We start from the raw sequence: 11278 nt of genomic DNA on the forward strand, positions 1-11278 counted from the left end.
AGTTCTCTAAGTTCTGACTTCGAAATCCCAGGTGAGATGGTTTTGCCAACAGCATCCCTCAGGCCTCTGAGCCCTCTCCATCCTCTCACCTTAACCTGTCTTCAAGAGCCTTCTCCGATTTATAAAGCCACAAGGCAGGTTCCCAATGACAGTAACAGTGCTTTTCCCCAAATCCAATTTCACCATCTCAGCTCTGACACAAACAGGCCAGGAGAACTCTCGGCATTCCTGTTTTAGGCGCTTTCTTCAGGGACTGGGGATTATCAATTATATATATCATAGAAATGATTAAAAGAAGAGTTGAGGTTCTTACCGAAAGGTACACATCATAAATCACAGACTGGAAGAGACCTTAAGTCATTAATTCAGACCTTTTTACAATAAGGGGAAAACTGCCCCCCTGAGGTGTTAGAGCACTGCCCTCAGACCCCAGCCTCATCTCCTGAGCCAGGCTGGCTCTTCCGTCTTCCTGTGCTGTCCCAGCAGGGTGGTCCCCTGCCTGCTGCTCTGTTTCCTATTTTGAAATCCAAGGATGGATTGATTTATTTATCTATTTCCTTTTTCCATGAGGACGGAAGTCATCTAAACATCTCCATTTTCAGAGTTCAGAATGTCTGTATTTCTTTCAACTTCCTCTGACTTGCTTCAAAATAGGTTTGAACTTTGTGGTGATTCTTATTTATTTATTTATTTCACCCCTCCCCTCACCCCCTTCCCTTTGGCAACCTTCAGTTTGTTTTTTATATCTATGGCTCTGTTTCTGTTCTGTTTATTCCTTTGTTTTTGTTTTCAGCTTCCACATATAAACGAGATCATATGGTATTTGTTTTTCTCTGACTTATTTCACTTAGCATAATACCTTCTAGGTCATCCATGTTGTCACAGGTGACAAGATTTCATTCTTTTTTATTGCTGAATAATATTCTGTGATATGTATATATAGATAGATAGATAGATAGATAGATAGATAGATAGATATAATATACATCACATGTTCTTTATTCATCTATCGATTGACGCCTATGTTGCTTCTATATTGGCTATTGTAAATAATGCTGTATTGAAGATAGTGGTGCATGTATCTTTTTGAATTAGTGTTTTCGTTTTCTTCAGATAAATCCCAGAAGTGGAATTGCTGGGTCATAAGGTAGTTCTGTTTTTAATTTTTTGAGGAACCTCCAATCTGTTTTCCACAGTGCCTGCACCAGTTTACAATCCCACCAACAGTGCACCAGGGTTCCCCTTTTCCCCACATCTTTGCCAACACTTGTTTGTTGATTTATTGATGATGGCCATTCTGATAGGAGTGAGGTGGTATCTCATTGTGGTTTTTATTTGCATTTCTCTGATGATTAGTGACGGTGAGCATCTTTTCATATGTCTGTTGGTCATTTGTATGCTGTGTTTCGAGAAATGTCTATTCTGGTCCTCTGCCCATTTTTTAATTAGATTGATTTCTTTGTTGTTAAGTTTATATATGAGTTTATATTTAAGTTAAATATATGAGTTTCTTATATATTTTGATAGTAACCCCTTATTGAATGTATCATTTGTGAATATCTGCTCAGTGCGTCGTCTTTTCCTCTTGTTGATGGTTTCTTTGGCTGTGCAAAAATGTTTTAGTTTGATGTAATGCCATTTGTTTACTTTTCTTGTGTTGCGCTTGCCCCAGGAGCCATATCCAAAAAGATATTGCTAAAACCGTAAAATGTCAAAGAGTTTACTGCCTATGTTTTCTTCTAGGAGTTTTATGGTTTCAGGTTTTACATTTAAGTCTTTAATTCATTTTGAGTTTATTCTTATACATGGTGTAAGAAGGTGATCCAGTTTCATTTTTTGCATGTTATCTGTCCAGTTTTCCTAACACCACTGATGGAAGAGACTGTTTTTACCCCATTGTATAGTCTTGCCTCCTTTGTCGTAGAGTGACTGACCATATAAATGAGGATGAAACCCAAGGATTTAAAAATAGATGGAAATGATTGCTTGTTTCAGCTGGAAGAATTCAGAAATTTTTGTTAAACAAAAAAATATACTTAGCACTTCTTAAATTTTCCCAGAAATGCAGTATGACTCTTAGGAGTGTTAGCCAATGTTGCTCTGTTCCTTATGCAAAATACTACATTATTGAAATAACCAATTTTTCAGGGCCCTCTTGGGGATCATCTCACTTGACAAATGTGGTTTTGCTGAGGATGAGCATGCTAAGAATATGGAACCTTTGCCATTATGGTGAAAGAGTGTTACACTGCCCATTTTTGGAGCTGTGGAGATTTATTAGGTTTCAGCACGATTCCTCTTCCCCTGCTCCCCTCACCCCCAAATATGCCTACTTGATTTTAAGTGCTAGCTAAAAAGACATCATAGGCTTTTACAGTGAGCTTCTTTATCTGTAAATTCAAGATGATTTTATCAGTCCTAACCTTATCATGAGAATTATAAGGACTTTAAAATAAGACAAATCCTGTTAAAATAAAACACCAGTTTGTAAAGAGTTCTATATCTCAGTCCATGGCCACACATTTTATGTAGTATTTGACAGTATAGAATTTCTAGTTCAATAAAGCAAGCCCTCAATTATTAGCCTGACCATTTGGCACATGAATGGGGTGGGATAGGTATCTGAGAACACCTACAGAATGTCAATTTTAATTTTAGTCAGCCATTAAAAACACCTCCTCAATGACCTTATTGTTCTTTTATTTTTTTAAACCATACTTACAGAGAGAAATTTTTTTCTCCTTTCCTTCTAATGCGTTTGTTAATTTGACAATGCAGTGACCAAAAAACTGAAGGTGGAGAGCCACTCATGATGACCCCGACTACCTCAGGCATTAAGTAATTGCCTGGTAGCGCGCCTTCGAGGGAAGATTTCTTACACGTGCAGTGGCCCAAGTGCACCTCCATTGGCCTTTCCTATGACAGCCGCCAGGCCTTAATATTCAAATGAGTCCTTTAGAGAGGTCATATGCCTGAGGCAGTAAAACTTCTAACATATGTTAAGTTTTCTACTCACTGTTGCTTCACAAATTGGAATAAAGCCCTTGTAGCTTTGTAGCTGATATACTTTTGGACTTTGGTTTTCTCTTGATATATTTCATCATTTTAACCACAAGAATCTTCATCCCCATCTCCATCTCACCCCTGCCTTTGTCACCCTAATGTGCCAGAGCCACTTCACTGCTCCTGAATGCACAGCCCACTTAAATTCAGATTTCATTCTGGAATTTTAAGATAAGAATATACCGTGTTTGTGTTTATCTATAACCACTCCCCCCTCCCACACCCTTCCATAACTTTATTATCTTTGTTGTTTTGTAGCATCCTATCATAAAGTGTCTTTATTTCAGCATAAAGAAGGGCATTCCAGCTAACATCGTTTCAGTGGTGTTTTGGCGCTCTGGCTAGGAAATCAGCAGCTCAGGACTAATTCAGGTGACAGAACTCCATCTCTACTGGATCGATTATGTTCCAGTTCAGAGTGTAATCCCAGGCACCGGTAGTGTTCAGTTCCATCAACTTCCATTGTCCACTCTCTCAATGTGAGTGCCGGGGGAGATCGAGGAGAGACCACCTGCCTCAGGGCCGCACTGGGGGAATTCTGGGAAGGTTTCACGATGCCACGTAATGCCATTAGAAGGCTAGATGTGAATACATCTTCAAGGGCAGTAGCTTTTGGGGGTATTCATACACGAACTATCCACCAGGGCAGGTCTTAGTGATTTGTCTTCACCCAAAATATTGCCCACAGGAGCCAGGATTCCAAATACTCGGGTAATTTCTCAGTTCCCTGGACCCGGGCTGGCCAGTGTAGTAGCCCCCTGCCTGTCATATCACACAGTGGCTTCTGAGCACTTGAAAGGTGGCTCATCCAAATCGAGATGAGCTGTAAGTGTAAAATACACACCAGAGTTCAAAGGCTTAGTATAAAAAAAATTAAATCCAAAATTTCTCAATAATTTTGATATTGATTACCTGTTGAAATGACAATATTTTGGATGTATTTGGTGAAATAAAATACATCATTAAAATTAATTTCACCTGTTTTATTTGCTTTAACATGGTAAAGTTTAAAATAACATTTTGGGGCTCATGTTATATTTTTATTGGACCTAGACCCCCAATATCTGAAGAAGACCCATTGTTCCACAGGATTCTTTTCCCGCTCTGTCTCTGGGCCTGTAGCTTCAACAGTGGGACTCTGGGGTGCAGGCTGTTCTGTGGAGGTGACCCCATGTACCTGGCCAGGAGGGAGCTGGTCAGCGCCCCGTGTCTGTGTAACGTGAAGCTTAACAGAAGATCAACCTTTTCCAGGACTTTCCGCAGTGTCATCCATTAGTGATGTCCCACCTCATTCTCGGTGGAGAAAAAGACATCTTTGCTCACCGGCAGCCCCTCTCAGAATCAGCTCACGGTGAGGCTGATTGAGCTTAAAAACGTGGCGCTCAGCTGGTAACATCCTGTGTTGTCCCATTGAGGGATGTTATGTGTAAGATATCAGAAGGCACCTACTCACGTGAACTCCACTTGCTTTAGCCAGATGGGCACTTGGGCAGCGAATCACGTTTTAGGAGCAGCAGACTCCTTTTCCCAAATGCAGAGACTGTCCTATCTGGTTTATAATGAATGACTCAGAGCGCTCTGAACGCCATCATGGTTGTCACAGTTGTAGTATTGGATCGTGTGTGTATCGTGCCCAAGTTGAGAAGGCGTGAGGAGGACACGCTGCTAGAGAAATTGGAATCTGTGTCCAGATGACGTGAGAAGACAATGTTTGTAATAGTTTTTATAACAATCAAATTGTACCATCCTTCCAGATTTCTTATGTGTTTTGTGTAAAAAGTCAGGAAACCTTTGAGCTGCCGTGGCAGGAATTTGCGACCCCAGGGGGCGCACATAGGAGCTTCAGGTTGGTCCGGACCCAGAGATCTGTGAATCCCAGGCTTACCATCACCGGACTGCAGCACTAATGGCAGTTTGGGACTATTGTTCTGTTGTATAGTGTCCCATTTGGGAAACCGAGGACATCTGGGCCCAGTGTGGGATTTGCCAGTGGTGGCTATAGAATGGATCCGTGTGGCAGCACCATCTGCTGGCTGGTGGGGGTGGGACACAGGAGGCCTCTTATTAAGGCCAAGCAGTCAGGATTTCAGGGTCCTCAAGCCTTCCAGGGATAACATTTGATCACAAAGATGCACATTGTAAAGCAGCTTTCATTACAGTTGAAATTTATAAAACAAAATAAACAGTCCTTAGCATCAGCCACTCCTGGCTAACAAGTGTTGCATTTAAATTTAATTATATTTCACTATGAACAGCAGGAAGGGACCATCAACATATTAAGGAACTCAAATTTTTCCATCTGTGATTAGGTAATGATCATACATGTTCCTTTATTAGCAGCCTTTTGATGATAGGTTTTTTACGCCATAGTGAAGACAAGATTGTTGGAATGTCTAAAAATGAGCTTTCAAACACTTGCGGATTTTGCTTCCTAAACATTTATTTATGATGTGAGGAGTAAACAAGACCAGTTGAATATCCCACTAATTTTCTTTTCTGTCTTTTTTTTTGTTACAGATTCATATGACCCTAGCAGAGTGGAGAGGGTGTGATGAGATGCCGGTGAAGTGTGGACCCATGATATTTGCTAATTGAGCGTTGTCTGATTTTATCTATCAGCCAGCTTGCTGGGGTATCAGCTGGAAACGGCTGGCTTTTAGTGCACTGTGACATCCTTTACCACTACCACCAGGAAACTCGTCATCCTTACAGAGTAGCTCTGTGGAAATAAAGCAGTAGTCCGTTGACACCATCTGTTTTTATAGCATGAAGAATTAATACTTATATTTAGAAAAGAGTCACATAGACTCTCCTGAATGATGGAATTAGCCATTATGGTTCAATTGACAATTTGGACATGGACGAGACAGTGAATGATTTTGAAAGGACTGTGAATGTCATAAATTCCCCTTTGCATTTCCAGGTCCTGCGTTCCATGCTAATTTTAAGGAGCTTGGGACATAGGCCGTTGCCTAGTGTTTCTGCACTTTGAGTTTAGGGAAATGTGAATGAATATATCTGATCCATTTCTAATCAATTTGGCCTTCTGCTGCTGGAAGGAACTTTACTTACAAGTAACTTGCCATCAGAACATAAAAGCAATATCTTTTAAGTTCCTAAAAGATTAAAACTTGTACTATAATGTACTAAGAGTATTATTTATCTGGTAATGAAATGCTTTGATCGTTTGCAAACATACCATTGTCTGCTTTGCACTCAGTATTATCTATTTTTTATTTCCTGTATGGATGTTTAGAAATTCTTTATATGAAAAATAATTACTGTTTTAAAATAGACCATTTTAACAAAGTAACTATATTTCTTTTTACAAAAATGCTATTTTTCTATGATGTAAACAGTTGTTAGGTGGCAGATTTTTAAGGAAGTATTATTTTATTTAAGAGTCTGTATCCCTTTGTATGAGAGAGACCCAGAGAGGGTTCACATCTGCTTTAAGCGTATATCCCTTATCCATTCATACCTCTGTTCCTTCTATTTTATCTTAGAAACAGATGTCAATGTAGACATTTTACAGGGTTAATCAAACTTTCAGAAATAATTTTTTACAAATGTAACTGTAAGGTTATTTGTGAAAATAACCCTCTGAAAACCAGCCAATGTCCTTATAACAATTTTTACTGCCACATCCACAAGAACTACCAAAAAGCATAGTTTCATTTTTGTATATCTGTGGGGATCTGCCCTGAAATCATACTTTCCTCCCACCCCCACCCTCTGCCCTTTAAGGAATATGTATTTTTATCTAGAATGATCCTTAATTGGTCTCTGCATATTTTTAAAAGTGCTAGAGACATTATATATATGCCAGTACAAAAGCATTATGAGGCCTATGTATTCTACTGTGTTTACTATTGCATTAACCTGCACAAAGTTTATGCATTTTTTTATGCATTCGTCCCTCCTTTCTAAGTAAGGTATTCTTATCAGCTAACATATTTCCTGAGTGGTTCTTGTCTTCCCTCCACTCTCCCTCTCTCCCTCCCTTTCTTTCCTTTCCCTCCTCCCCTATTTCTTTCATTATCTCCCTTTTTTTTTCTTTTTCTTTTCTTTTTTTAAATTTTTTTTGAGAAACCACCTTAGCTATTTTTAGACATTTCAAATTCCTAAAATGTGAACTGTTGGGTGGTCTATAATTTGGTCCCAAAACGACTTACTGGGCTTTTATGGCCCATTTTTATCTGTACCATATGATTTTATTTCATAAGAACTTAATGTATTTGGACTGTAATAAACAACACAGAATCTAAGTAATTCTGAAAAATCTTTTCAGATACACTTATCTATAGTCTTGGTTCTTACCTATTACTCATAGTCACTTCTTTCCAGATTTTGGCTCAGGAAAAGTTATAGTAGGCTCTTGTTTTCACAACACAATGCGATGGGCCAAGTTTCTGCTAGGAATGGCTGAAACTGTTTTTCCCAGGAAAAATTTAGTGGGAAAGAGGTCAATTACTCTGTTATGGTTGATGAGTCACTGAAGTCATCTGGTAGAACTAAATGAGGGTGGTTACCTGGAGGTGTTGTGGGGGTCCTTGCTTCCCTCTTTAACTGCAAATGAAAGAAGGTATACGTGTGTGTATATACATATGCAGACACAGATATAGACACATATATACATGCATGTATTTTAACTCTGTTCTGACTTTCTTTGAAATTTTCTTGATCCCAGCTAAAGACTCTTTTCATCAAAAGAATCAAATTTTAGGTTTTCCTCAAGAGAAATAGAAGGATCCTAAAGAGAAACAAATTACTGTACCTTGTGTTTATCACAAACCAAAATATGATAGTCTTCTATTTTGTTTTATTCTAAATTGTTGCATCATAGCTTTCTGAAATGATTCTGAATTTAGTTGAAATTGATCAATATTTATACTTTTAACCTTAATTTCTAGATTTCAGCCTGTATAGAAAGCTTTTGGGGGGGGGTAACTGAAAATTTGACTTTTAAACTTGCATAAATAACACAGTCTCTAATCAAAAATAGCTTTCCCAAAGGTTTTGAACTTAACGCTAATTATTCTTTTATTAGTTCTATTTCTCATACATACAAAGCTCTTCATTATTATTTGTGGCTGGGAAAAACTTTTCATATTTTGTGTTTGTCATTGTTTTTCTCATATGTATGACTTACTTTCGGTGTTTAATCATTTGGGGCTTATAAAATTAAATTAAAAGTTCTAATTTTGACCATTTTGACTGAAAATTATATGAGCAATTATATATTAAATGTATTTGCATTTTTTAATTTGCAAAAGAAGAGGAAAACGTTGGTAATATAGCTCTAATGACTTCTTTGAAGAAAATTTCTGAATGATTGAAAACCAAATATTTTTATTATCAGTTTAAACCTTACGTTTCTACAAACCACAGAAAACTCCTCCCGAAGATGCATAGCCCCTGACTGTATCTTCAGAACTTTTTTCCATGTTGTGCATAACAATTTGGATTTCTTTCTGAAAAGTCCCTTAAAACTGTATCTACTCTCTGAGATCCCAGTGTTACAGAGATACCAGAATTACAGGTGGAGGTTTTGAATCATGTGGAAATTCTCAGTGGAACTTTTCTTATTCCACTTGACTGTTAGTGAAGTGTTGTTGTTAATGGAAGTTCAAGTGCTTAAACGCCAATCACTCTGAAACTAGACCCTGACCACTTTTTGCAGCAGCAAAATGACTTACTCTTGATAGCAGCTTCGTTGAGGGCTTCTGAGGGAAAATGAGCTGATCCACTGTTGACACAGCTCCTCCCCAGCTCTGAACATAAAGGACTGATGGAAGTGAAGATTAACCCGCCATTTCATGTGTGACCCCCAAAGGTTATGTTTGTGTGCTTTTGACTATTTTTGTTGTTATTTTGTTTAAGATGGTTAAGTAATACACAATTAAGCGTCACGTTAGCATCTCTTAGAAAGTGACCAGTGCAGCAGAATTCTCTGTCTAAATACAGGAGATTAGAGGAACACTTCCAATTTTCTAAATTCTTGTAGGCAGTTACTCTAGCGTTTGAGCCGTTGTTCTGCCAGATCCATCTGTGCAGGGGAGATGAAGCTTAAGGGGTAGAGTGGGGGTGGGAGTGTGCTTCTTAATCTGAAGCTATTAGAGCAGGCCTGGGGGATTTTTGCATTTTCTTTCTGTTTTGTTTTTCACTTCGGATTCTGTACATCTGTTTGAGGGAGGAGAGTTGCTACTCAGGACAGATTTTAAGAGACGCATTCCAAGTGACCTTGAAGAGTCGACATGGTGGGAGGTCCTTCCCCCCACTCCACCTCCCCCACCCCATTCCCCCCTCCAGCGTGGGTTGGTGTACTCTGGGACCCACCAAGGGAAGAAGGGGAAGATAATAAAATATCACTAAAGAAATAATGGTCCCTAGCCTGCACGTTAAGGAGTGGTGAAGACTGTAATTCAGATCGAGGCCTCTTGGAAAGGTTGGTATACTCTAGCAAGCTGCCCGTTGAAACAGTCCTTGGGTTCATCAGCAGTGTGGCGAGGCGGGCAGAGCGCCTGCAGATTCCTGGCCTTGACTTTTGAGAGCCCCTGTCACAGCTGTATTTACTAGAGGACAGAGAGGTCCTTGTGCTGTGGACTCTGACTGAAACGTGAACCCAAAGGCAAGTCCTGCCATTCATCCCGATGCCTTGATTGGGGGTGAGGAGGAAGCTCCCTACAAGATTAGCCCCTTTCCCATGTGGAAGTCAGGCCCACGGGGGCTAATAGCTGTGCCAGAGAGTCAGCACTCTCTCCTGCTTCCCTTTACCCCGCCCCATGGCAGGGCCGAGAGGTGCCACTCATGGTCACGGAGCAAGAGGGAGACAAAGGCAAGTTCAGGTTGAGAAATTAGACGTGAAAACCATATGTCCTGGCCAGGGAGAAAAGCAGTAAGCTACAGATTTAAAAATCAATGAGGCACTTACTCCCCACCTGAGTCAGCTGGAATTTGATCCCTCACACTCAGGCCTGACAGGAAAGCAAAGTGGAAGCAACTCAAAACACCACTGCCACCAGCAAAAACAAGAGCTTCTAAAATCTCGTGAAGACACAGCCCTGTAACCCCACAGAAACTTTGTATCTGCCCAGCAGTTCTTTGGGCACTATTAATTAGTACTTACAGCAGGTAGAGAGGGAAAGACCAGGAAAAGACAACTGGTAATGGCTGGCAGCCAGCTGCGGTCATCGCCCCCAGAACAGGCAGTGCCAGAGACATGAAGGTGAGGAGAGGTGAAGGTGGGTGAAGACAAATACCAGCAGCAAAGCAAAGATGAACGTCTTCAAGGAGTGCTTGTATTTCTCTGCACAATGTAAAGACTCTTGCAATTTCAGGATGGCTGACCTGCTCAGTAACACACGTGTTCCAAATAAAGATTTTTGCATGAATGTCTATGTCCATCATCTTTGGCTGTGGGTGCAAGAGCTGCCCTGTAAGCTTTAAGGCTTATGCCCGGGGAGGGCAGCAGGCTGCATGGGATGCAGCTCAGATGGTGTCGCTAGTACAGGGACTGGTGGCCCGAGGAATTCCAGCACCTTTGATCTCCAGCAAGTATTTCCTGGGCGTTAAAGCTCCTCTCTGCATCTCCCACAAAGGCTTGCTGACATGGTGGGACGAGGCCTAGGGTCAGTTTGGGGAGTGGGCTTGAGTTCTGGCTCCATCGCTTGCGTGGAGCCTTGCATATGTCCCTTCCTCAGCTCTGTTTCCCCATCTGCTTCTCTTACCCCTTGAACATAAGAATCAAATATGCATATAGAAAAGCCCCGGGCACACTGTGGGCATTCCGCGCATGGAAAGTGAATGTAGACCTTTATCTTACAGGAATGGACGTAGGTTTTATGTCCAGGCCTTGGTCTTTGTTTAAAGATTTATCTCCTTGTTTCTAGTGTCATGGTTCTGGTAGCAGAGGCACATTTGATAGCCTCCATGCTCTCAGTTTGTTGCTGGTGGCCTAATAAACGTATAAGCTGTTGATTCTGAGTTTTAAAATGTTTGCTCCTTCTTTCCAATCTAAGCTGTTTCTCTTTCCCATTAGTTTTTGCAGACTGTTGTCCTTGTTCCTTCCTTGGCACCACATGTGTAGGTCGCAAAGCTCTCGTGTCCCAGGGCCCTCTCAGTAGTCTGGAATTTCAGACCATGTTAAGATGTGGGTTTCACAGGAACAGCTATTCCTGGTTGGTTGATAATTGAATCCACATATTAAAATATA

The 11278-nt window shown here is 40.5% G+C and overlaps 1 protein-coding gene across 3 annotated transcripts in view; it reads left to right on the top strand.

Moving 5' to 3' along the window:
* The window catches only part of JCAD (junctional cadherin 5 associated), a 130337-nt gene extending 119880 nt beyond the window's left edge, over positions 1-10457 (top strand). For all 3 annotated transcript variants that reach the window (XM_019654399.1, XM_019654402.1, XM_019654401.1), the window contains exon 5: positions 5581-10457. In XM_019654399.1, the coding sequence (XP_019509944.1) occupies positions 5581-5615 (35 nt within the window). In that variant the 3' untranslated portion in view covers positions 5616-10457. The remainder of the gene's footprint in view (positions 1-5580) is intronic.
* The last annotated feature ends 821 nt before the right edge of the window (positions 10458-11278 follow it).

This window comes from Hipposideros armiger, unplaced genomic scaffold (genome assembly GCF_001890085.2).
Source record: "Hipposideros armiger isolate ML-2016 unplaced genomic scaffold, ASM189008v1 scaffold_221, whole genome shotgun sequence".
NCBI lineage: Eukaryota > Metazoa > Chordata > Mammalia > Chiroptera > Hipposideridae > Hipposideros > Hipposideros armiger.